The sequence below is a fragment of the Puma concolor genome, chromosome B3, assembly GCF_028749965.1.
Source record: "Puma concolor isolate L17-30 chromosome B3, mPumCon1.1.hap2, whole genome shotgun sequence".
NCBI classification, from domain to species: domain Eukaryota; kingdom Metazoa; phylum Chordata; class Mammalia; order Carnivora; family Felidae; genus Puma; species Puma concolor.
In genome coordinates, this window is record NC_141672.1 from 74,941,859 (window position 1) to 74,967,616 (window position 25,758).

General features: G+C 53.9%; 1 protein-coding gene across 1 annotated transcript; it reads left to right on the forward strand.

The window, feature by feature from the left end:
• The first annotated feature begins 235 nt into the window (after positions 1–235).
• On the forward strand, positions 236–22,596 carry MYH7 (myosin heavy chain 7). Its single transcript, XM_086710116.1, has 40 exons — positions 236–337; positions 1,726–1,779; positions 2,255–2,463; positions 2,757–2,900; positions 3,193–3,349; positions 3,530–3,557; positions 4,158–4,266; positions 4,350–4,442; positions 4,546–4,609; positions 4,934–5,032; positions 5,267–5,370; positions 6,018–6,156; positions 6,259–6,377; positions 6,491–6,640; positions 6,905–7,075; positions 7,651–7,960; positions 8,245–8,312; positions 8,667–8,754; positions 9,656–9,773; positions 9,919–10,042; positions 10,308–10,444; positions 10,686–10,941; positions 11,563–11,805; positions 11,955–12,131; positions 12,921–13,066; positions 14,178–14,268; positions 14,970–15,359; positions 15,574–15,700; positions 15,884–16,002; positions 16,931–17,127; positions 17,709–17,892; positions 18,073–18,238; positions 18,375–18,499; positions 19,094–19,402; positions 19,624–19,827; positions 19,950–20,075; positions 20,279–20,554; positions 21,512–21,607; positions 21,731–21,865; positions 22,460–22,596. The coding sequence occupies exons 3-40, from the start codon at positions 2,263–2,265 to the stop codon at positions 22,475–22,477; spliced, it is 5,808 nt and encodes a 1,935-aa protein (XP_086566242.1). The 5' UTR covers positions 236–337; positions 1,726–1,779; positions 2,255–2,262; the 3' UTR covers positions 22,478–22,596.
• Positions 22,597–25,758: the final 3,162 nt, after the last annotated feature.

Here is a 25,758-nt window from a genome sequence, read left to right on the forward strand (position 1 = left end):
CAGCTATGGAATGTGAAGCCTGGCCTGGGAGATATTTTGGCTGCACTTTGAGCCATCCCCGCCCCCTGGAACTCAGACCCTGTACACTCCATGCCATAACAATGACGACCACTTCCAATTGTTTCCTAGCTGGGGGGGGGTGGGGGTGGGGAGAGCACTTTGGGGAAAGGGGGGGAGCCTGGGGGAAATGCTTCTAGTGACAACAGCCCTTTCTAAATCCGGCTAGGGACTGGGTGCAGGTGGGGGTGGGGGTGCCTGCTGCCTGATATATACAGCCCCTGACCAGGTCAAGCTCCACGGCTCTCCCCTGTGCTCTGTCTTTCCTTGCTGCTCTCAGGTAGGAGCGCCAAGCAGGAGGCCTTCCTCTGGGATAAGGGGGCCCCAGTTTCAGGAAGGGGCTCCTCTAGGAACAGCAAGCTGCATGCAGGGCTTCATGCAGAGTACAGGTCTGATCATTGAGCACACATGTGCAGGTCTAAACATGAGTGTAGGTGCCCTGGGAGTGGGAGGGCTCATGTGTTGGGAGTGTGTGCGGATGTCTATATCTGAACATATGGGACCAGAATGCATTATGCATTAGAGGTGTGCGCGCGCGCGTGTGTGTGTGTGTGTGTGCGTGCGTGTGTGTTTTGTGTACAAGCATGCGGTCTCAATGCATGGTGAGGGAGGGTATGTACCTTACTGCCTAATTAAGATACAAAAATGTCAAGTGGGAGACATGTTTATGATCACGCCTGAGGATAGCTGGTCCATTTGAGGGGAGGGAGAAGAGGATGGCAGAGAAGAATTACTGAGGAAGCACATATGCTTCAAAGCTAGTTCTACGGGGTCCGTAATGAGTGACTACCTATATCCATGCACATGGAGGTGCTTGTGTGCACATTCAGAAGTCGAGACTGCTACAGCATGTGTACACCCTGCAAAAGGAGCTCACAGGCGTGTGGTGTGCCTGACCCAAGTGTTTGTATACTTGAGAATGTACAGTGATATGGGCTTATTTATACTGGATATTTAACATGTGTGTCTGTTGCCCAGGCATGATGGCACAGTGGGAGGGAAGTATGTGCCGAGGTAGAGGAAGGAAGCGTGTCTGTATGAGGCATGTGTGTGAGCAGCGGGCATATGTGTTCATCAGAGGACATATGGAGAGCATTTGGCTGTGTGATGGGTGTGCCTATGAGAGGATGCCCACAAGGGTCTCCTCTCTGAGAGGGTCTACCAAGACTGACAATCAAATGGGAACAGAATGGAAGAGAACTAGATTTAGTCATGAGACATGGGGCTAAAGGCCTGGCTCCACCACTAAATAGTTGTGTGTTCTTTGACAAGAAAGCCCCTTAACCTTGCTTTCTTCATCTGTAGAACAGGGTGAAGACTGAGTAAGAGAGTGTGCATAAAAATGCTTTGTAGACTGTAAAGGACTGAACAGATGTGAGCATTAGTTGTTTCTCAGGTGGCTCAAAGAAGGCAAGTTTCACTAGATGAGTATAGGCAAGGGAAAGACCATCTCCAGGTGGGAGGAGGGTGAATGGACATCAGGAAACTGTCAGATCTATTGCCCAGGAGAAAGGGCAACAGTGTTTGGAAAGCCAGACAGAGGACAGGACCAGAGAAGCTGGCCACCACTCCCCACCTGTTTTCAGACCTAGGGGAGGGGCAGGTGCTGAGGGGCAGAGCCAGAGAGCAGCAGGGAGATGGCCCTGACACAGCCTTCCCTCTTTCCAGGTCCCCTGCAGGCTTGAGCCCCTTTCATCTAGTACCCACATTCGAGAAACCAAGGTAAGGAAAGCGGAAGATGGAGTGTGGGGGAATCTGGGAAGATTGGCCATGACAGCCCCAAAGCCAGGCATGGGACTCTGTTTCTGCCTTGCCTTGGGGAGTATGTCTTGGTAACCAAGAGCTCCTTGCCTGTGACTAGAGAGGAGGTGCCAAGGAGGGACAAGGATAAGAGATGGATGGAGTTAACTTTCTGCTCCCATGAGAAGCCCAGAACGCTCCTCCCTCCTCTAGGAGTGCCCCAAGCTGAACAAAAGTTAGCCTCCCTTTCTGCCTGACAGGTTTGCTAGGCTATTACGTGGTTGAGGGATAAGCTCAGGGAACCAGGGACTCACAGTGACCCCCCTGACTCATGAGTACGGTGCTAGGCTCTGGGGCTCCCACTGAAACAGATAACCCAGGGAAGGGAGTGGAGGGTGGGCGGACAGGAGGGCAGCCAGCATCTTCTCCAGCTCCCACCCACTCCCATCCACTACAGGCACAGCCATGGTGGATGCGGAGATGGCCGCCTTTGGGGCCGCCGCCCCCTTCCTGCGAAAGTCAGAGAAGGAGCGGCTGGAAGCCCAGACCCGACCTTTTGACCTCAAGAAGGATGTCTTCGTGCCTGATGACAAAGAGGAGTTCGTCAAGGCCAAAATTTTGTCTCGAGAGGGTGGCAAAGTCACTGCTGAGACTGAGCATGGCAAGGTGGGCAGCAGGGCTGGTATGAGTGGCCCTCCTGGACTCCTCCCATAGCTGGGGTACAAACAGAGGGTTGCCACCAGGACCCACCCCATGCAGACCTGAGGACAGTCCGATTTCCCCTTCCTCTGGGCAGGGATCCACACCTGCCAAATAGCCCTTCTCCTTCCCAACATCCTGTCTGTCTTCTCTATGATCACCGGTGGTTCTCTCTTGAACACCACTGTCCTAGAACTCACCTGACTCCTTTCTGGGAGGAGGGAGGGCTGACCGTACGGCCTGCATGTGGACTGTTGCAGACGGTGACCGTGAAGGAGGACCAGGTGATGCAGCAGAACCCACCCAAGTTTGACAAGATTGAGGACATGGCCATGCTGACCTTCCTGCACGAACCTGCCGTGCTCTACAACCTCAAGGAGCGCTATGCCTCTTGGATGATCTACGTGAGTGCGCCCTCCAGGACATCCTCTGAATCTAGTAGCTTCCTGGTCTGCACAGGCCTGCCTCCTGGAACCCCAGGTTTCTGTTCTTTGTGTGCAGCCATTACAGCACTCTATCTGGGCCCCTGCCTCCCTGGTTCAGTTCTAATACCCCCCCAGGCTGGGATTACTCAGATTTAGTGCTTTCATAGATTTTCCTTTCTCCTCTTCCCCTCCTGGAATGGTTCTCTAACTGTGAAATCTGCCATCCTCCCCTCTTCATCGCCAAAAACTCAACCCTCCTTTTCTACCCTAGACCTACTCGGGCCTCTTCTGTGTCACCGTCAATCCCTACAAGTGGCTGCCAGTATACAATGCAGAGGTGGTGGCTGCCTACCGGGGCAAGAAGAGGAGCGAGGCGCCGCCCCACATCTTCTCCATCTCTGACAACGCCTATCAGTACATGCTGACAGGTGACAGGCCTTGACTGGAGGGTTTTCTGGGGAACCCCATGGGAGGGAATGGGCCTATTGGTTTGGGCCACTGGGAGATGCCTGGAGAGAGGCAGGGAGGTGGGGTGGTAGGGTGGGTGGATGCCAGGCAAAAGCATCCTGTGTGGCTCCTGATTTTTCCTCCCCACTTTCTTCCAACAGACAGAGAAAACCAGTCCATCCTGATCACGTGAGTGTACCTCCTACCCTGGTCCCTTCCAGAACCTCCCTGACCCCAGCCCCCATCAGGGACCCCAGATCCCATCAAGGACCCGCCATTCTCTTTTCCCTCTACCTTTATGCCAGCTCTTCTTTCTCCAGTGACTTTTACCTTTGCCTTTGCTCCCCTGCTTCCTTTCTGCTTCCCACTCCTGTGGCAGTTTTCCTCTCTCCTTCCCTTCACTCTCTCTCCTCCAACTCATGGCTCTCTTATCCATAAGCCCAGCATCACCATATCTTCTTCCCCTCCACACTTTCTTTCATCTTTCCCCATTCTGCCACGCCCACCGCCCCCCATTCTTTTCCAAAATGGTCCAGGCCCATTGCCTCATGTTGACCTTGCCTATCTAAGACCAGCAAACCCGGCATTTTCCTGTCATCCTTCCTGGTGCTCTCCCTGACACCATGCGTGTCAGAGTACAGCTGTGTGCTTGGGATGCACGTTACCCGGAAGCTCCTGCTTCAGGGCTCCCACTGTCGAGTAGGACCAGACATTCTCTCCTGACTTGAGGCCTGTTTGTCTCAAGCGGTATCTGTTCATTGCCTAATGAGCCCCTGCCTCTCCCGACAGTGGGGAATCTGGGGCAGGAAAGACTGTCAACACCAAGAGGGTCATCCAGTACTTCGCTGTTATTGCCGCCATTGGGGATCGCAGCAAGAAGGAGCAGACCCCAGGGAAGGTAGGCCTGTTGTCCTCCACGGGCCTGCACTGCAAAAAGGGAAGGGGAGACCTCTCACCAGCCATCCTTCCTGACCTCTGCAGGGCACTCTGGAGGACCAGATCATCCAGGCCAATCCTGCCCTGGAGGCCTTTGGCAATGCCAAGACAGTCCGGAATGACAACTCCTCCCGCTTTGTGAGTGGTCCCTGACCTTGGGTTTGGGACTTGGGCTGGTGAAGGGATGGTGTCAAACATGAGCCTGGCCTCCACTCATCACCACTCTCCTCCATCTCTCTAGGGGAAATTCATTCGAATCCATTTTGGGGCGACCGGAAAGTTGGCGTCTGCAGACATAGAGACCTGTGAGTGCCATGAATCTGCTAGGACTCAACTTGAGCTCACCCTCATTCTAAGTCATCATGATCCCAACCTGTCTCTCTTCTCTCTCTATTTGTCTGCCTTTCTGTCTCTGTCTCTTTTGTGTTTCTAGGTCTATATATTTGTCTCTCTCTGAGACTCTCTCTGGTCTTTCTCCACCTCTGTCTCTGCATGTCTGTATGGGAACCTCTCTCTTTGTCTCTCCCTTTCCCTCTGCCTTTTGCTTGCTATGCTTATCATTCATTTCCCTCTATTTCCTTGCACCTAAATCCCAACATTTCTCTTTTTTCTCCCATTACTGTTCACAGACCTTCTGGAAAAATCCAGAGTTATTTTCCAGTTGAAAGCGGAGAGAGACTATCACATTTTCTACCAAATCCTGTCTAACAAAAAGCCCGAGCTGCTGGGTGAGTCAGAGCTACCAACCAAGACCAACTATCTCCATGGCAACCTGGTCCCCTCTGCTTGAGGCTGCTTGCTAGCATGTCCTGGGTTTATGGCACTGCTGGATTCAGTTCTGTGGGATGTGGGACCACATTAAGCCTTGTCATGTGCTTTCCTGCGAGTCCTGTGCTGTGGTAGGCAGCCCCAGCGAGAGCCAGGGGGTTGTGCCTCATCCTAACCACATCTTTTCTTCCCAGACATGCTGCTGATCACCAACAACCCCTATGATTATGCATTCATCTCCCAAGGAGAGACCACGGTGGCCTCCATTGATGACGCTGAAGAGCTCATGGCCACTGATGTAAGTGTGTGAGAACCTGGTTGAGAGGTGAGGGGACAGGCAGTGAGGGGTAAATGAGGACAGTTCAATGGCTCAGTAGGAGAGCTGAGACACTGTCTATCTCTTATTCAAAGTGGTATGGCCCTCCCCATGGGGCAGAACAAGCATTATGACCACTATGTGTTGGGAAATAGGTGTGATGAGACAGTGGTGGCCAGTATTTGATGTTCAAGCAAAAAAGGGCTGAACACCATGAGACAGAGAAGCAGACAAGACAAGAAGCAAGGCATCACCCAGGGAAGAGGGGTAGGTCATGCAGTCACCATGGGGCTGGGGCAGGCTGTTAGGTGAAGACCAGAGATAGGTATAAATGGTTCCAGCAGGGAAGCAAGTATAGGGCCCAGATGAAGGACAAAAGTAGAAATCATGAGTGGGTAAACAAGGCAACCCCAGAGGACAGTTGTGACTACAGATGCCAGATCTGGGGCAGTATGCACACCATCTTGCTCTTGTACTGCCCATCTTGGTGTTGGAGTTTCCTACCGGGTATGGGAGTATCAGAAGCCACAAGGATTCAGGAAAGAAGTTCTGTCTCCAACTGAAGCGGGATCTCATTTACGTACCATACTTCCTACTCCGGGGTCCACCAATATGGGATTTGCCTACAGAATGCCTTTGATGTGCTGGGCTTCACTTCAGAGGAGAAGAACTCCATGTACAAGCTCACGGGTGCCATCATGCACTTTGGAAACATGAAGTTCAAACAGAAGCAGCGAGAGGAGCAGGCTGAGCCAGACGGCACTGAAGGTAGGAGTCTGGATGCTGGAGGGCAGCTGTGGAGTCACTGAGGGCTACATCTGTAGAGGAGTCAACCCTTTACCAACTTGGCTGCCTGCCCTCTCCTTTCAGAGGCTGACAAATCTGCCTACCTCATGGGGCTCAACTCAGCTGACCTGCTCAAGGGGCTGTGCCACCCTCGAGTGAAAGTGGGCAATGAATATGTCACCAAGGGGCAGAATGTCCAGCAGGTGGGTCATCTTTAGGAGATAAATGGGGAGGGTGCTGGCATGCTGCACTGGGGGCTTTGGAATTCACTGTCCCCACTAACTCTGCTCATCTGGGTCCCTCCCTTACCTCCCAGGTGGCATATGCCACCGGGGCACTGGCCAAGGCAGTGTACGAGAAGATGTTCAACTGGATGGTCACACGGATCAATGCCACCCTGGAGACCAAGCAGCCACGCCAATACTTCATAGGGGTCCTGGACATTGCCGGCTTCGAGATCTTCGATGTGAGTTGGGGGAGCCTGGGTGTGGGGGGAACAGTAACTCACTCATTCGCACCTGTGACCATCATGGCCAGGAGTGGGAAAGGCGGTGGGGCTCAGCGGTGATAAACACATCATCCTGTCTTCCAGTGGGGGCTCCCTCTCCCTGGCCTGACAGAAGAGGGGTCCGGCCACACTCCTAACTGGGCTGGGGCACAGGCCTGGGCTGACCCCACTGTCCTCTCAGACCCCTGCCTGCCTGACCCGCTCCACCCCTGCCCCCCGCAGTTCAACAGCTTTGAGCAGCTGTGCATCAACTTCACCAACGAGAAGCTGCAGCAGTTCTTCAACCACCACATGTTCGTGCTGGAGCAGGAGGAGTACAAGAAGGAAGGCATCGAGTGGGAGTTCATCGACTTTGGCATGGACCTGCAGGCCTGCATCGACCTCATCGAGAAGGTGCTGCCTCCACCTGCTGCCTAAACTACCCACTCACGCCCTACATGAATGCCCCAGACAAAATGGCAGCCCCTCTCTCTGCTGGGGAACATGATCTCGATCCCAAGCCCTAGTTTCCAGAGTCCTGTGTTGTCCTGACCACCCAGGACAGGATGGCACAGGAGAGCCGAGGTCCCAGGGGCTTGAGAATGGACACAGGGAGGACAGGCAGCTCCAGGAAAGCCTCTCATATCAGTATGTTTAAAAGCCCTGGTTTAACCTGGTTTGAGCAGGGAAAAACAATGTATCTGTTTTCAACCCCAACATCTTAGGGATCTGGGCAATGCAGTGGTGTGTAAAGCACCTAGAGTATCCACATTCCCAGACTTTCACAAAAGTCCCTCTGAAATCACACAAAGTCTTCCACCTTGGGAAAGCTTGAACAGGTGCAAGTTTGTAAATAACTGTACTGAAAGCTGAACCTGATACCTTAACACCCAAAAGAGGCATCACCATAAACAAATATTGACCTTAGAGTAGGATCCATCTGCATCTGCATGAAGCATGCTCAACGATGTTTTCCCCTCGACCCTCAGCCCATGGGCATCATGTCCATCCTGGAGGAGGAATGCATGTTCCCCAAGGCCACTGATATGACCTTCAAGGCCAAGCTGTATGACAACCACCTGGGCAAGTCCAACAACTTCCAGAAGCCACGCAACATTAAGGGGAAGCCGGAAGCCCACTTCTCCCTGATCCATTACGCCGGCACTGTGGACTACAACATCCTGGGCTGGCTGCAGAAGAACAAAGACCCACTCAACGAGACGGTGGTGGCCTTGTACCAGAAGTCCTCCCTCAAGATGCTCAGTAACCTGTTTGCCAACTATGCGGGCGCTGATGCACGTAAGTAGAGACTGGGACTCTGGGGACTACAAAGCAGCGTTTCTGACCTGGTTCTGAGACAGGTTCATTGCACATTCCACCACTTTTGTGTCAGGTTTGCCCCCAAGGGGTACAGGATCAGTGAGATAGAATGGGGGTGGAGAGGCAGAGGCCCCCATAGTGAAGACCCTCACCTCGTGACCAAATGCTTGCAAAGACATAAAGAGAGCCTGTGATTGTCCACCCCCCAACTCTGGCTTCCCACATGCCCACTCAGGCCCCTTTCTTTGACTCTCCTTCCACAGCTATTGATAAAGGCAAAGGCAAAGCCAAGAAAGGCTCATCCTTTCAGACTGTGTCAGCTCTGCACAGGGTGAGTCTGTGAGCCCAGCCCCCACCCAGCTAGGCTCCCCAGCACCCACCAGCCCTGCTCCTTCCTGCCTTTCCATCCCTGACTCCCCTGTCTCCTCCTTCCCTTGTGACCCCTTTCCTTCTTTGTCTTTCTTTCTCTCCATTCTCTCCCCCTTTGTGGGCTGCCCTCTCCTCTCCTCTTCTCCCATCTCAATATCTCCCTTTCCCTCTGGTCTCGGGCTGTCCCCTCCTCCATGTCCTCCCCAACATTTCTTCATTCTCTCTGTCTTTCTTTCCCTTCTCTTCTCTCCTCTCCCTTCCCTACATCCCTTTCCTTCACTTGCATTACTTTTCCCTCCTGCACTTTGGGCCACAGGAAAATCTGAACAAGCTGATGACCAACTTGCGCTCTACACATCCCCACTTCGTGCGTTGCATCATTCCCAATGAGACAAAGTCTCCAGGTGAGCCCCAGAACTTGCCACTGTTGGCCACATGCCCCAGGCCCCGGGGACAGGGCCTCCTAAGCCATCTCCTAATCCCCCACAATGGTGGTTTCCAAACGACACTCTCCTCCCATCCCCTATGAGATAGTAGACTACTCCCACCCACCCCCATTTCCTTGCATTTGCTGTGTGATTCGGGGGCCATGTAATGCACTTAAATGGGCATCGCCTCATGTCATGCAGCCCCCCAGTGAGACATTTAGAGATTGCTTACCCTTTTTTGACTGATTAAGAGTTGGAGTCTCAGGGGCCTGGATTCAAGGCTTGGCTAACTCTGCTCTGGTCAGCTTAGTGACCTTGGTGAAGTCCCTTAAACTCTCTGGGCTTAACTCCTCTGGGATTAATTTCTTCTCTAGAAAATGGGATATATTTGCCCTGGCTACCACCTATGATAATAAACACAATATAAAATACAGAATGTGAAAGTCTTTTGGTTACTCTTAAGAGTATAGCTAGGAAGGGGCGCCTGGTTAAGCAGTCGGCTAAGCATCTGACCGGCTCAGGTCATGATCTTGCGGTCTGTGAGTTGGAGCCCCACATCAGGCTCTGTGCTGACAGCTCAGAGCCTGGAGCCTGCTTCAGATTCTGTGTCTCCCTCTCTCTCTGCCCCTCTCCTGCTTACACTTTGTCTTTCTCTCTCTCTCTCAAAAATAAACAAAACATTAAAAAAAATTTGTTAATAAAGAAAAGAGTATAGCTATGAACAAAATGAAAAAAAAAAAAAAAGGACCACTTTCCATTATTAAATGACTTGCTAAGGTAACGGACTAGTGAGTGACAGAGCGAGGATCAGAGCCCAGAACTTCTGGTTTGGTCCAGTACTCTCCCTACACCTTCCTCCCCCTATCTCCTGCTGCAGGAGTGATAGACAACCCCCTGGTCATGCACCAGCTGCGCTGTAACGGTGTGCTGGAGGGCATCCGCATCTGCAGGAAGGGCTTCCCCAACCGCATCCTCTACGGGGATTTCAGGCAGAGGTGGGTACAGGGTCTCCCGGAGCTCAGGAAACAGGGGGAGCCTGGGCAGACCTGGTGGGGAGGGGAGTCCACAGGTGGCCGTGAATACTGTGGGCAGAGCAGGTCAGCACAGAATGTGGGTGACTCTGGGCACCTCCCTCTCCAGGTATCGCATCCTGAATCCAGCGGCCATCCCCGAGGGCCAATTCATTGACAGCAGGAAAGGGGCAGAGAAGCTGCTGGGCTCCCTAGACATTGACCACAATCAGTACAAGTTCGGCCATACCAAGGTAAGGGAAGGGAGGAGACAAGCTGGTTACAGAAAGACTTCTCTCGTCCTTTGGCTTCTCACCTTGTACCTCCTTCCCTTTGACCAATCATCTTAGGACCATCTCTGAACGGCATGCTTCCTTCCCTGTGAACCCTCCAGCACCACCCCCATCCCAGCTCTAGCTGCCATTGACCTCTTCCCTCCAGTTCTTTCCTAGGGTGTCACCCTCCTTAAAAGAACCCTTTCTTCTTTCCCCTCCTGGCCCACCCACCCCTCGCCCACAGGTGTTCTTCAAGGCTGGGCTACTGGGGCTGCTGGAGGAGATGCGTGACGAGAGGCTGAGCCGCATCATCACCCGCATCCAGGCCCAGTCCCGGGGTGTGCTCTCCAGAATGGAGTACAAGAAGCTGCTGGAACGCAGGTGAGAGCTTCAGAAGGAGGCTCCTGACCATCTAAGGCCAGGCTGGTTCAGGGGCAGTGTCAGGAGAAAGCTCACTGAAATTTCAAGCAAGCAGACCAGCAGGAGGGGATCCTACAGACCCAGGGTGGGCTTCACAGCCGGAGCGGCATAGAGGAAGGAAGGGCCATTACTTAGGAGTCAGGGCCTTAGGACAGGAAGGAGAGAGGGGACTCTCTCACCACCCCTTGCTGGGCCCCTGCAGAGACTCCCTGCTGATAATCCAGTGGAACATTCGGGCCTTCATGGGGGTCAAGAACTGGCCCTGGATGAAGCTCTACTTCAAGATCAAGCCGCTGCTGAAGAGCGCAGAGACGGAGAAGGAGATGGCCACCATGAAGGAGGAGTTTGCACGCATCAAAGAGGCGCTGGAGAAGTCAGAGGCTCGCCGCAAGGAACTGGAGGAGAAGATGGTGTCCCTGCTGCAGGAGAAGAATGACCTCCAGCTCCAAGTGCAGGCGGTGAGGCTCCTAGGCCTTTGCTAGCTTGCCTGCCCTGCTCAGCCAACATCTTCCACACACCCTGTACTTCCCTGCCTGGGGCTCACCTTCTCCTTTCATAGGCACAGGATTCTAGGGTCAATACTTCAAACACCTCCAAGGAGGTCCCTTCAGAGAGTGAATGGGAAGGGGAAAAGAACTACCTTTTAAAAACAGACTTTCCACCTGGATTCAGCCTGGATCCACAGCTTAATAATTTTTTGACCCTGAGCAAACCACATGTTATCTCTGAGTCTCAATGACCTCATCTCTGGACGGGGGATAAAGCTGCCCATCTCACTAGGTTGTAAATATGTGAAGTGCTGGCATCAGCAAATGTAGTGTCTTCCCTTCAGTGGAGTAGACCAGAGGAAGAAGGCCAACTAAAGAGACTTCTGATTCCCTTCCTCTCTACTTCCATCCCCCAATGTTCCCATCATATTGTCCTGAAATTCTTCCCTTCCTCATTCTTCTGAGGTTTCTCTCAGCTGGGATATCCTGGAGCTCCCCTCCTACAGTGAAGGCTGAGCCTCTCCCTCCCTGCATCTGTTAGGGCAGCCACCCCACCCACTGATCAGCCTCCCCTCTGTGCCTTGTCCTCAGGAACAAGACAACCTGGCTGATGCAGAGGAACGCTGTGACCAGCTGATCAAGAACAAGATCCAGCTGGAGGCCAAGGTGAAGGAGATGACAGAGAGGCTGGAGGACGAGGAGGAGATGAATGCAGAGCTCACTGCCAAGAAGCGCAAGCTGGAAGATGAGTGCTCTGAGCTCAAAAGGGACATTGATGACCTGGAGCTGACACTGGCCAAGGTGGAGAAGGAGAAGCATGCAACAGAGAACAAGGTGAGGGCAGCTTCTTCTGGCTCCAGCCCAGGTCTCCTCAGGATTCCCAAACCACAGGGTGGTCCTGGTCCTTGGCATTGGACACCCCCATAGACATCTCCAGGCTGGTGACCTGTGACCCTAAAGGGGATGGGGGACTTGGTTGGCAGGTGAAGAACCTGACAGAGGAAATGGCTGGGCTAGATGAGATCATCGCCAAGCTGACCAAGGAAAAGAAGGCTCTGCAGGAGGCCCACCAGCAAGCCCTAGATGACCTTCAGGCCGAGGAGGACAAGGTCAACACCCTGACCAAGGCCAAAGTCAAGCTGGAGCAACAGGTGGACGATGTAAGTAGATTGTCACAGGGCCTAGATATACCATGTCCATGGCCATGTGTATTTGTGTGTGTATGTTTAGAAGGATGGGATTGGAGAGTATTCCCTCCCCTGATAACTTTCTAAAAAGGAGCTGGGGAATAGCAAAGGGGAAGGGTGATCAATTATGAGTTATCCATTTCATCCTACTGATATGATCAACAGTAGAGATGGGCTTCCTTTTCTCGATTTAGGGTCAAGCCTTTATATCTCTACCTTCAACCATAAGATTAGAGAGATATCACATAAAAACGTGATACATTTCTTTGGGAAATTTGTGAGACTCCTCAAGGAGGATCTTTGGACCTCTAATATTTTAGGCAGGATCTAGTCCTCAGTGATCATTGTTTTGCAGATGGTTCTCTGTGCATATGTCCATGGGATCACTTATCACCCCATGTTATCATTACTGAAGTATCTGTCTCAGCCCTAAGACCAAAAGCTGCCTTTAGGTAGAACTTGGATTTATTCAGGGTTGTGTCTAAAGTGCCTAGCACAGGTCTGCAGAAGCTCACGGGATGCTGAATGAATGAAGGCAGCTTTGGGGTTTCAGCACACAGCCATTCATTAAATCATTTATCAAATGGTTACTGAGCATCCCTCTATACCAGGCACTCTCCCAGTCCTCTCGCCCACTCTGGGGAAGCTTTTCTGAGTCCTGGACATTTCTTAGGATTCCCTAACCCTGGAGTGACTGAGCTTCCAAATCACCAAATCAGGACGATTGGTCTTATGGGGCACACTGGTCCTTCTCTCCACCAGCTGGAGGGGTCCCTGGAGCAGGAGAAGAAGGTGCGCATGGACCTGGAGCGAGCAAAGCGGAAGCTGGAGGGCGACCTGAAGCTGACCCAGGAGAGCATCATGGACCTGGAGAACGACAAGCAGCAGCTGGACGAGCGGCTGAAAAAGTAGCGTGCTCCCCTCCCTGGTGCCCTTCCTCCCCCTCAGCTCAGCGGACTGTTCTGCCCATGACAGTACATGCTGCCCCAAGACACCCGCCCTCAGAACCCCACGCAGGCTCCATCAGTGGCTACAAAACTGTGGGCAGAGGCCTCCAGGAAGAGGGCCTTCCTCCCCCAGACACGTGTAGCCAGGCCCCGCAGTCCTCCCTGGCAAAAACTTGAACTTGGATCCCTCAAACCTTTTCTTCCTGTTGGGGAGTGAAGAGATGGAAAATAACAGCTCACCTCCTTTTTCACACAAGTCTCTTTGGAGACCAGTTGCTTAACACTGAGGAAGGTTCCACACAAAAGCCTCTCAGGAAAGGCTTTTCAGGTCCTTCACAGAGAACCTGGAGGACCACAGAGAAACGGGTCAGCTGCCACACTTGAGCAGTGCAGGGTCCTATGAACTTGTGGATCTAATCCTTATTGCAAATTCTACCAAAATGTATAGATCCACTTTCCACACTTGGGAAACTGAACCTGCAGGATGTATTTGGACAATCAAGGATCTTATGGTGCTTTAGGGTCAGGATTTCGAAAGGCTCTGAGAGTTATCATGATTATATCCTCATTGGGCTTGCTTCTGTTCAGGAATCTTTACACTTCTCCAGACGCAGCATTTGTTGAATGAACTAATGACTATATCATCCCATGGACCCTCAAACCACCTTCTAAGAATGGTATTTTGAGGCCCACTTTACCAAAGCAGAAATGAAGGTTCAGAAAGGTTAACCAAAGGGTCTAAAGTAACAGTAACAGAATTAAAGGCCATCAGAGCAAAAAGGGGCCTTTGAAACCATCTCATCCAATGCCTCATTCTACAGAACCACAGAGAGGAAGTCCCACAGAGCCCAGGTCTTGTCACTCCACCTGCGGTGCTCTGCCAATTACATTTCTTGTTGGACTTCAGCCCTTCAGCATGTGTTACATTTTCAGGGACTCTACATCAGCCCCAGATGCTATTTTTCTAGTGAAATCTTGCTCTTCATTTTTTGTATTACCATTTCCAACCGCTGGTGGGCCCTCCAGGTGCCCAACCAACCTTCCTCACCTTACTCTCCCCGCTTCTCTACAGGAAGGACTTTGAACTGAATGCCCTCAATGCCAGGATTGAGGATGAGCAGGCCCTCGGCAGCCAGTTGCAGAAGAAGCTCAAAGAGCTTCAGGTGAGGTGTGGGATGCCTAGGCTGGAGTCCCTGGGCTGGCTGTCGGCCTCCTCGACCCCCTCCTCGAGGATGTCCTCCCCAGCATTACAGGCACTTGCTATGTGTCCATGAGGGGAGATGCTGAGCTACCCCAGCACACCCATGAAGCACCCCTTGGAGGGGCTGGGATGACATAGGAAGAGACCTTGAAAAGGTCACAGGTGTAGAAGGCAGAAATCCTGGCTTCCTGTCTCAACTCTGGCTTAGCTGGTGACCGCAGGGAGCCCACTCCAGATCTCTGAGTCTCTGTGTCTCCCCTGTTACCAATGGCTTTTAAGTCCCTTTAGCCCTGACATTCTTTGACTTCTATTCTTACCCTAGAGAAGACACCATGTTAGGTCTTTAGATAAACATGGCTCTCTCATTCTAAACTTTTGATAGTTTTGCTCCTAAACTGCTTAAAATATCCCTAGAACATAAGTCTCGTTGTCCCTCTTAAAGTGTGAGCTTCAACCCCCTGTCCTTCCAACAGACAATGTATAATGTTCGGGACTGAAGGAGGGCTAGCTCAGCAGCCAAAACATCTTCCCTAAATCTTTTATTTCCACCTCTCTGCTGATAAAACTGAACTGACTTGCTATTCCAGACAGGCCAGGAATGTTCTGGAGCCCTGGGGTGGGGTCTGCAGGCGGTGGGTTTGAGCTTTCTGTGTCCCGGCCCAGGCTCGCATCGAGGAGCTGGAGGAGGAGCTGGAGGCTGAGCGCACCGCCAGGGCCAAGGTGGAGAAGCTGCGCTCAGACCTGTCCCGGGAGCTGGAGGAGATCAGCGAGCGGCTGGAAGAGGCCGGCGGGGCCACGTCCGTGCAGATCGAGATGAACAAGAAGCGCGAGGCCGAGTTCCAGAAGATGAGGCGGGACCTGGAGGAGGCCACGCTGCAGCACGAGGCCACGGCGGCGGCCCTGCGCAAGAAGCACGCCGACAGCGTGGCCGAGCTGGGCGAGCAGATCGACAACCTGCAGCGTGTGAAGCAGAAGCTGGAGAAGGAGAAGAGCGAGTTCAAGCTGGAGCTGGATGATGTCACCTCCAACATGGAGCAGATCATCAAGGCCAAGGTGGGCTGCCCGCTCACCCTCCTTGCACCCAATTCCCTCCACCCACCTTCACTTTCTGTGCATGTCTCCTCTCTTCTCTGATGGTCCAGTTTCCCACCTCTCTTCTTCCACCCTGTTCTCCCATCCTCTCCCTACCATGCCTCTCCTCTTCACTTCTGTACATACACCCCTTACAACCCTTCATCCACCGTATCCACTCCCCTTCCTCCCTCAGGCTAACCTGGAGAAGATGTGCCGGACCCTGGAAGACCAGATGAATGAGCACCGAAGCAAGGCCGAGGAGACCCAGCGTTCTGTCAACGACCTCACCAGCCAGCGGGCCAAGCTACAGACTGAGAATGGTAAGTCCCCCTCCACCTCCCCCATTTCTAAGCCACCCAGCCTTAGGGAGACACTCACATACGTGTACACACACACACACACACACACACACCTCCAAAGAGTGGGGCCTAACAGTTAAGGGAAGGGTTGGGGAGAGAGGTGACTGACCTTCCGGAGTTGAGTGTGCCTGGGTTCTTCTCCAGGTGAGCTGTCTCGGCAGCTGGATGAGAAGGAGGCACTGATCTCCCAGCTGACCCGAGGCAAGCTCACCTACACCCAGCAGCTGGAGGACCTCAAGAGGCAGCTGGAGGAAGAAGTTAAGGTGAGGCCGAGACTCAGGCCACTAGGTCCAGGCAGGGAGCAAGCAGGTCCCAAGAATGAGGCTTGCTGTTTTTCACTGTTCTCCCATTTTCCAAAAGGAATAATAGCCCAGAGCCTACCACATGCTTCCTAAATCTATTGCCCAGGCTGAGGCCCTCTGCCTTTCTGTTGCCATCTCTGGAGGAAGAGGGGCATGGGATAAGGATGCCTGGGTTGGGGAAAGTGAGGCAGAGAAGAGGAAATAAACTAGGGAGGAATGATTGTCTTGGCTGGGCACAAGTATGGGATGAAGGAACAGTACAAATAGGTCTTGGGATTAGGAGCGCAATCTGAAAACTAGAGAAAGAAACTAGGGGCACCTGGGTGGCTCAGTTGGTTAAGTGCCTGACTTCAGCTCAGGTCACAACCTTGTGGTTTGTGGGTTTGAGCCCCATGTCAGTCTCTGTGCTGACAGCTCAGAGCCTAGAACCTACTTCAGATTCTGTGTCTCCCTCTCTCTCTGCCCCTCTCCAGCTCTGTCTCTCTCTCTCAAAAATAAACATTTTTTAAAAATTTAAAGAAAAGGGGTGGGGGAGAATATGACTTTTTTAAAAAGGCCAGGGCTTCCATCGTGACCTGTCCCTTAGAGCTTGGTAATCTTGGGGGAACCACCTAAACTCTTTGAGCCCCCGTAAAAGAGGACGAGGTCAATAATGCCTGCTGCAGTGAAGAGCAAGGAGTGGTGGGCATGACACATTGTGTGAACTGTACAATACTATATGGACACGCTTTGTTATTAGTCCTCAGTAGACTTTTCCAGGCCCATGGGGGATTTAGAAATAGGTGAGGTCCCGGGGAGGATGGAGAAACTAGGGTGAGCATGTGGGCGCTGTCTGGGGTTGTACTTTGGAGAAAGCTGAGCCCACCTTCCGGTGCCCACCCCTCCCCAGGCGAAGAACGCCCTGGCCCACGCACTGCAGTCAGCCCGACACGACTGTGACCTGCTGCGGGAGCAGTACGAGGAGGAGACGGAGGCCAAGGCTGAGTTGCAGCGCGTCCTGTCCAAGGCCAACTCGGAGGTGGCCCAGTGGAGGACCAAGTATGAGACAGATGCCATCCAGAGGACAGAGGAGCTTGAAGAAGCCAAGTGAGTCCCTGGTGGCTGCCTCTCACTGAGGCCCCTCTGCAGGCAGGACACAACCCTGCCCAGACCTGGGAAGATTCTGCACCTTGGGATAGACGTTTGGCCAGGTTTTGACAACACAGGAGAACTCTGTCTGGGGGCCCCCCACTTCTTTCTCCTCTCAGGGAAGCTTTTTGCTCGCGTTATGTTTCTCATTCGAATATAAGACGAACAAAAGGTTTGTCTGAGGGCAGAGTGCTCCCACCTGGGGCAGGGTGCTGTGGTGGGATGGGGGATGCGGGGGGCGGGGGGTGTTGTAGTAGCCCATGCGTCCTCCATGTCTGCAGCATAGAGGCTGGCCCAGGGTCAGGGGAGACCATCTGGAAGGCCCTCTTGGGTTCTGTGGGTCTTCACAACCTGCCACCAAGACCCTCTGCCTGCCCGCCTCTCAGCCTCCTGGGGCCTGTCCTCAGCTTTTCCAACAATGCTTCTGAATTTTCAAGGATTGTTTTCTAGAACACTCACGTTGTTTCCCCTTGTCCAAATCTATACCCTCCATCTTCCCCACCCTCTCCCATCTGCCACACCCCCACTGCCCCGGGCAGGAAGAAGCTGGCCCAGCGGCTGCAGGACGCCGAGGAGGCCGTGGAGGCTGTCAACGCCAAGTGCTCATCCCTGGAGAAGACCAAGCACCGGCTGCAGAATGAGATCGAGGACCTAATGGTGGATGTGGAGCGCTCCAATGCAGCCGCCGCAGCCCTGGACAAGAAGCAGAGGAATTTCGACAAGGTGGGCCCGAGCTGGAGGCCGCAGCCGGGGGCGGAGCAGGGAGGCCAACGTCACCGTGAAGACTGGGACCTCCTCCTTGAGGGCAGGGGAGGAGGCTGAGCCCAGCCCAGGGACCTGGGCAGGCCCTGGAGCGGGGCTGGGGCGGGGCTGGGGGCCACACAGTGAGCCAGGTCCCCGCAGATCCTGGCCGAGTGGAAGCAGAAGTATGAGGAGTCGCAGTCAGAGCTGGAGTCCTCGCAGAAGGAGGCGCGCTCCCTCAGCACAGAGCTCTTCAAGCTCAAGAATGCCTACGAGGAGTCCCTGGAGCACCTGGAGACCTTCAAGCGGGAGAACAAGAACCTTCAGGGTGCGCTAGGGCCTGAGAGACCACGGAGGGGCGGGGGGTAGTGTCCACATGTGGTGCCACCCAGGGGCTCCAAGATGTGTGCTCCACATTTTGGACCACAGCAGCCCCCAGCTGAGTGGCCCCGTTCCTTCCACAGAGGAGATCTCCGACCTCACTGAGCAGCTGGGTTCCAGTGGAAAAACCATCCATGAGCTGGAGAAAGTCCGCAAGCAGCTGGAAGCTGAGAAGCTAGAGCTGCAGTCAGCCCTGGAAGAGGCTGAGGTGTGTGTGGGTGCCAGGTGGCACGGGGTTGGGGGTGGGGGGGAGCCGAGCCCTAGGCTGTGGTCACTGTTCTCATCTCCCTGTTGTCTGTTTTGTTCACTGTTCCATCCTTAGAGCCTAGAACAGTGCCTGGTACATAACAGCCACTCAACAAACATTGTGGAATGAATGAATGAATGAATGAATGAGTGAATGGACAGGTCACTCTGTTCCTTCACACAAACATTTTACCCATTACGTCTTAGTCAAGATTTCCCATTTCCACTCCCCTCTCCTTTCCGCCTCTGCCTTCCACTTCAGCGTTTTTTTACATTCTGAGCCTGATTGCGGTTGGTTTCCTTGGCAACACCTTTCCTTTCATTTTCCTCTTTGTCTTCACAGCTCGCTCTCCTCTGTGAGGGTCTGAATCACCTTCTCTTAGGCCTGTTTTTTTTTCTTTTAAATTCGCTTTTCTTCTCCCTCCTGCTTCTTTGACTTAACCACTTAATACCACTCTTGAACTCACTTTGTATCCATGATTCATGGACAGACCCCTGTCTATGGCCCTGTGCCCTGACTGTCTGCCTTGGACCCTCTCTCCCCACCCTCTCCCAGGCCTCCCTGGAGCATGAGGAGGGCAAGATCCTCCGGGCCCAGCTGGAGTTCAACCAGATCAAGGCAGAGATCGAGCGGAAGCTGGCAGAGAAGGACGAGGAGATGGAGCAGGCCAAGCGCAACCACCTGCGGGTGGTGGACTCGCTGCAGACCTCCCTGGATGCAGAGACACGCAGCCGCAACGAGGCCCTGCGGGTGAAGAAGAAGATGGAGGGCGACCTCAATGAGATGGAGATCCAGCTGAGCCATGCCAATCGCATGGCCGCTGAGGCCCAGAAACAAGTCAAGGGTCTCCAGAGCTTGCTGAAGGTACATGGAGACTCCTGATGCAGGAAGTCACCTTACTCAGAGACAGACTGGCCTCCATGTGGCCAAGTTGGTGGTGATGTCCCCTGGCCACTGCAGAGACATCTCACAGGCCCTCCTGACCCACCACATTGGGCTCCGCACCGGCATCCATCCTAGTGTAACAGCCTTCCGATGGGCTCAGAGGCCAGCCGCTCTCTCATGCCTACCCTCCTGATCTGCAGGACACCCAGATCCAGCTGGACGACGCGGTCCGTGCCAACGACGACCTGAAGGAGAACATTGCCATCGTGGAGCGGCGTAACAACCTGCTGCAGGCTGAGCTGGAGGAACTGCGAGCCGTGGTGGAGCAGACTGAGCGGTCTCGGAAGCTGGCGGAGCAGGAGCTGATCGAGACCAGCGAGCGGGTGCAGCTGCTGCACTCCCAGGTGAGCAACTCCCCTGGGCATTCCTGGAGGGAAGCACGGGCTGGCCGGACTCAGCACGTGAGGTTTGGAAGTCACCCATGAATGCTCAGTACTTTTCATGCTCTGCCCACCTTGGTCCTCAGAACACCAGCCTCATCAACCAGAAGAAGAAGATGGATGCAGACCTGTCCCAGCTTCAGACTGAAGTGGAGGAGGCCGTGCAGGAGTGCAGGAACGCCGAGGAGAAGGCCAAGAAGGCCATCACGGATGTGAGTGACTGCTCCCCTTCCTGCCCCCGCTAAAGACATGGGGCCCTGGGTCCAGGCCAGGCCACTGTGCCGTGGCAAGTTGACTCTGTAGCTGCGTGAGTCTGAGGGCCTCGGGAAACAAACGCCACGATGGGAAAAAGGTGATCCTCAAGGGACAAGAGGCCCCGGGCCTCTGTTCTTTTACACGTGTCTCCCGTCCCCAGGCTGCCATGATGGCAGAGGAGCTGAAGAAGGAGCAGGACACCAGCGCCCACCTGGAGCGCATGAAGAAGAACATGGAGCAGACCATCAAGGACCTGCAGCACAGGCTGGATGAGGCCGAGCAGATCGCCCTCAAGGGCGGCAAGAAGCAGCTGCAGAAGCTGGAGGCCCGGGTGCGGGAGCTGGAGAATGAGCTGGAGGCCGAGCAGAAGCGCAACGCAGAGTCGGTCAAGGGCATGAGGAAGAGTGAGCGCCGCATCAAGGAGCTGACCTACCAGGTGCGGGCGTGGGGGCTGCTCTGCGGCTGGACCCTCTGCACCGTGACCTGAAGCCAGGGACACACCACCACGAGGGATGAAGTGCTCTCTCGTAGCCTCCTCCAGGACAAGGAGTGGGAATGCAGCCCTTGACTGCCCCATTTCCACCCTGCCTAGCTGTCTTCTACCCGAACTGTCCCCCGGCTAGAGTTCAGCCTCTGAGCCCCCTGGCCTAGGAGCTCTACCTCCAACCTTCACCCTCCACCTGTCCCCTGGGGACAACACTGAAAGCTCCAGACAGAGCTCACCCAATGCAGATTACCAGAAAGCAAATATGTTGCCAAATTCTGGTTGGGTGCCATGACCACCAAAATACACCAAAAATACACCAAAGTCATTCAACAAACCTCAGAATTTTTTGTTTACCTATAGAGATATAGACTTTACCTTTCCATTATGTTTTCTAGAATCAGACTCCTAATTAGATTTTGTTTTTGCTCTAATCCAAAAAGTTACCATCTCTCTATACACATGTCATGCTGGGTTCTAGAGCAGGAGAGTTTTTCTCCACGGGGCCCCAGGACCCCTAAGGGCCTGCTCCTCAGAACAGTGCACACACATGAGCTTGTGCACAATTTCAGGAGTCCCAGCAGCTCCCTAGACACTCTCCTGGCACAAACCATTAAAAAATTATAATTTTTATGGTGAAAAAATTATTTTAAAAATAATTTAATTAATTTAATTTAATTTATTTAATATTTTAATTTAATTAGTTACTTTTTAAATTTAATTATTAAATTAAATAATTTTTTACCATAAAAATTATAAGGAGAGTGCAAGTGTTTGTTGGGGATCAGAATGTAGAATCGGGTGAGGATGCTACATTCAGGGTAACGACCACGGCGGGGGAGGGGTGTGCTGCCTCCAATGAGTGTGCCCTCGTCACTCCTAACCCTGCCCCCCCCACCCGACCCCCAGACGGAGGAGGACAGGAAGAACCTCCTGAGGCTACAGGACCTGGTGGACAAGTTGCAGCTGAAGGTCAAGGCCTACAAGCGCCAGGCCGAGGAGGCGGTGAGTAGCTCTGCTAGGGGCCTGAGGGAGGAACATTGCTGAGCCAGTCCTCCAGGCTGGGAGGCTGAAAGAATCTCTGGCCTCCCCTCACCTCATCCTCCCCCCCTTCAAACCCCCCTGCAGGAGGAACAGGCCAACACCAACCTGTCCAAGTTCCGCAAGGTGCAGCACGAGCTGGATGAGGCAGAGGAGCGGGCGGACATCGCTGAGTCCCAGGTCAACAAGCTGCGGGCCAAGAGCCGCGACATCGGCACCAAGGTGGGTCCCTCCTCTGGGCCCCACTAGTCACCGCATGTCAGCACACCTGCCAACATCAGCGTCCCCCAGACAGAGCCCCCTCACATCAGGGATGCTTCCTTTTCATTCATTCCCCACAGCTGAACCATGAAGCCACAGAGGGTGAGGTAATGCCATCCTCTGTGATTTCTAAGGTTCTTCCAACTCCAACTTTCAATGATTTTGTGAATCCCAGCCCTAAGGTGGTCAGCAACCCTAGTAGGTGCCAATTTGTATATACCCACTGTGTCTATGTCTCAATTCAACTGCTGGCCTCCTCTTGTTTTCCACCTAGTTTAGGCCTACAGCCTTATAACTCAGTCCTAAAATGGACATCCCAGAGGACCCTTTTGTCCTTGCCCAGGCTTATTCCCTCTGGCCTCTCAGAGCACTGCCCTCCAGCCCTCACTCCTCCACACCAGCCCTTAGGACATAACCCTCACATGGGGGCCTCCCTCAGGCCCACAGCAGTCCTCCACTCCATCAGGTGCCCCGTCTCCCCTTTGTTTTCTGTGCCCATCCCTGCCCAACCCCCACCTCCCCATAGCTAATTTGGACTTTGTTTCCTTTCACAAGGGCTTGAATGAGGAATAGCTTTGCCACATCTTCTTGATCTGCCCAGTCCCGAGGGTGCTGACGAAGCCCCCAGTTCCAGAGTCTATATAGCAGCCCCTTTGGATGAAGCAGAATAAAGCTATTTTCTTTGAAGCCAATATCTTGCCTTCAGACTCTTCTTCAAAGCCTTCCAGCCATGGGGACATGAACGGGGTCAGGGGGATGGGGGGTGGGAATCCAGGAGAGGAGGGGCGGCTTTATACACAGCCCAAGGAGGCCTTCCTGGAAAACTGTGAGTCTCTGAGCATCCTTGGTGCAGGACTGACCCAGACGCCTCCTTCTCAGCAGGTGACACCTCTCCTCCCAGTCCTCTCCCTGGCCCAGAGACCCTCAGGGTTAAGGGAAATTTAGGAAAACCTTTAAGTCTTGCCTAGAGCAGGCAGAGCCCATCAGCTATGGACTTATATCCCAGCTGATTGACACTACCCCCCACCACCCCTAACAGCACCAGGCCTGAGCCTCCAGGAGGAGGTTTAGTGTGTAGGGGTACCCTCTGATGTGTGGGGTAGTGACTTCTAAGTCCCAGTCTACAGCAGGTCTCTGAGAGGGCACACGGACTCATGGCTGTAGCCCATCATCCTTACAGATGCAGCCACCTCTGTCTCTAAGCAACCTAAGGCCAGGGTGCCTTCCTCATCACAGTCAGAACTGTACCCTGGGCCCACCCTCCTCTCCTCCTCTCCTCCTCTTATCTTCCTCCCATCCCCCTCTCTCGACAGCACTTCTTTCTTCTCCTTCACTTCTTCTTGCTGTATCTTCCTTTCCCAAGATCCTCTTCACCTTGCTTGCTGGAAGATGGAGGATCTTTGGCCCATTTATGGCCAGCCATATGGAGGGGAGGCAGACAGATAAGGGACTGTGGAGAGGAGAGTCCCAAGTGAGCAGGACTCTGGGGAGGGGAGGGTGGGGGGCTAGAGGGCTCGGGAGTGGAGAAAGGAGCAAGTCTCTCCCCAACTAAACAAGCCTGGCCCCCTGGAGTCACTGCCACACCTGGGCTGCTTAGAGAAGGCCTGGGCCTATGGGTCACAGCATCTTGCAAGGAATGGGGCAGTCAGCCACCCACTGGGAACCCCAGAAGGCCTGGCTAGCCCTGGACTGAATCTCCTGCACCTTACCACACAGCCATCCCAGCCAGGCTCCTGGTCACCCCTACTCTGAGCAGCCAGAAAGAAGGCCTACCCCAGGAAAAATCAGAGAATAGGAGGACAGGGAAGCAGGGAGAAAGGGGATAGGGAAGGAAAAAGGAAAGAACTGAGGAGGGTGACAGACATCAGAGAGAGTGGGGAGACCCAAGAAATCGAGGGGGCAGAGGACCAGGGGAACCAACAAAGAAAAAATACAAGTAGTGAGGAGGCCTTCACGGGTTCCCACCCTTCTCCTTGAGGCCCCCTCCATTCACCTGCCCTAGGACCACCTGGGAACAATCAGGAGATTGGTAGAGAAAAGGGAGATGCAGGGATACCCTGAGGACATAAGCTCCCAGAGCAGAGAAGAGAGGCTGGAGACACAGTGGAGACCACATGGCAGACAGCAGCAGAGCCTGGCAGCCAGCAGTAGGAGGAGAGAGAGGAGGAGGGGGCTGATGGGTGGGAGAGCAGAAGGGCAGGGTGGGCCTTGAAGACAGATGCTGCAAGAGCTGAGGGAGGTGACACTGAGCAAGGGAAGAAATCCGGGTCACCTTCAGATGTGAGGTAAATCAGCAAGGCCAGGAATAGTGACATTAGAGAGGGGTGGACAAAGACCTCGGAGTGAGACGTGGAAGCAGAGAAGAGACAGGCAGAGGGTGAGCGGAGGTCGAGCTGAGAGAAAGCAGAGACTCTTGGAAATGCAGGCCTGGCAGACTCCAAGCTGGGCAGAAACCTGGCGCCAGGGAGAATTGGAGGCCAGGTCCAACTTTGAGACAGGGAACCAGGCAGAGGGAAAGGGAGGTCAGACAGAGACAGACGGAGATCCAAGGAGCCAGGCACAGGGAGGTGACCCGGTGTCCCTCACCTGTGGCAGGAGCCTCCATCGCATGCCCTTGTGCTCCAGGACTTCCAGCACAATGAAGAGCTCTGTAGGAGGCAGATGAGGGAGGATGGAGCACAGGGATGGATGTGAGAGCCTGGAGCTAGGTGGGGACCTATCAGGAAGGAAGAGGAGGGCAAATGGACCAGACAGGGGGGCAGAGCCCTGGAATCAACTTAACCTCTTCCCTCTTCCTCCTTCCATTGGAGACAGTGGGCGCTGTCAGCCTACCCTTCACCCGTCACCTCTACTGAGTCTGGCCTGCTCAGGACACAGGGTTCCCTGAGGACAAAGCCTAGTCTTTGTCAGCTGGACCTGACCCAGCCTGACCTGGTGTTCTTAGTCCCTTATCACATCCCCAGGGCAGTGGGAACCAGGCAGTGACGCATTGGGCTAACCCCCCAGCTTGCACACTGGGGCCTCAAGTGACCTAGAGCTGGGAACAGGTGGCCTGCGTCCCTTGGGGGTAACATTTTGGTGTATGTACCTGCAGGAGATGTGGATGTGGAGTTGACTTAAGTCACTCCCAAGGACACTAGGTATAGGGTATAAGTCCTATGGAGATGGGTGTGTATCCCTGAGTCTAATAATGGGGACAGTGGAGGGTCCTAGGGAGTTGTGGATCTCGCAGGAGAAACCAAATATTCAATGGACACCTCTCCTACCCGGAGAAACTGACCCTTGTCTGTCCTACCCACCTCCACACTCTAGAGCTATATTGAGAGGTGACAGTGGATGGGGTGGGAGGGGGGAGCTGGGAGAGTGTTCCTGCATGTGAGGGTGTGGGGGAAAGCCAGAGCAGGGGAGTCTGGCTTTGTTTCCTGAACACAATGTCCACTTAATCATAACAGGCACGGCCTGCTGAAGACCTGACACCTACTGCCTCTGAGAGGGGGCATCACTGGAGGACAGGGTGGGGGCCCTTGAGGGCCTGGGATTTGGGATGCCCACAAAGAAGGGCATTGTGAGTATGAGCCCCGGGACAGTTGGGAGGCGACACCAGAATTCTCCCTGGGGAGAGGAGGACAGACTACAGAGCCCCCCCCCCCCGCCCCCCCCCCCCACCGCCACCCCCACCCCCTGGAATGTAGAGCCTGGGGCCCAGCTGGTGTAAATCCCTGGGCCTGCCAGGCGCCCCAGCCAGCCTCAGCAGCACCTGCACCCTCTGGCAGCCCAGAAAGGCGGAAGGGAGCAGCCCCCCACCCCCACCCCTCCTCCCTCAGGCGCTGGGATTAATGCCTCCTGTCTCTCCC

Coding starts and splice junctions, on each gene's coding strand:
- MYH7 (XM_086710116.1), top strand. CDS start 2,263: ATGGTGGATGCGGAGATGGCCGCCTTTGGGGCCGCCGCCCCCTTCCTG. Junction 18,239..18,374: donor GGAGAACAAGAACCTTCAGG/GTGCGCTAGGGC, acceptor TTCCTTCCACAG/AGGAGATCTCCGACCTCACT. Junction 20,076..20,278: donor CCAAGAAGGCCATCACGGAT/GTGAGTGACTGC, acceptor TCCCGTCCCCAG/GCTGCCATGATGGCAGAGGA.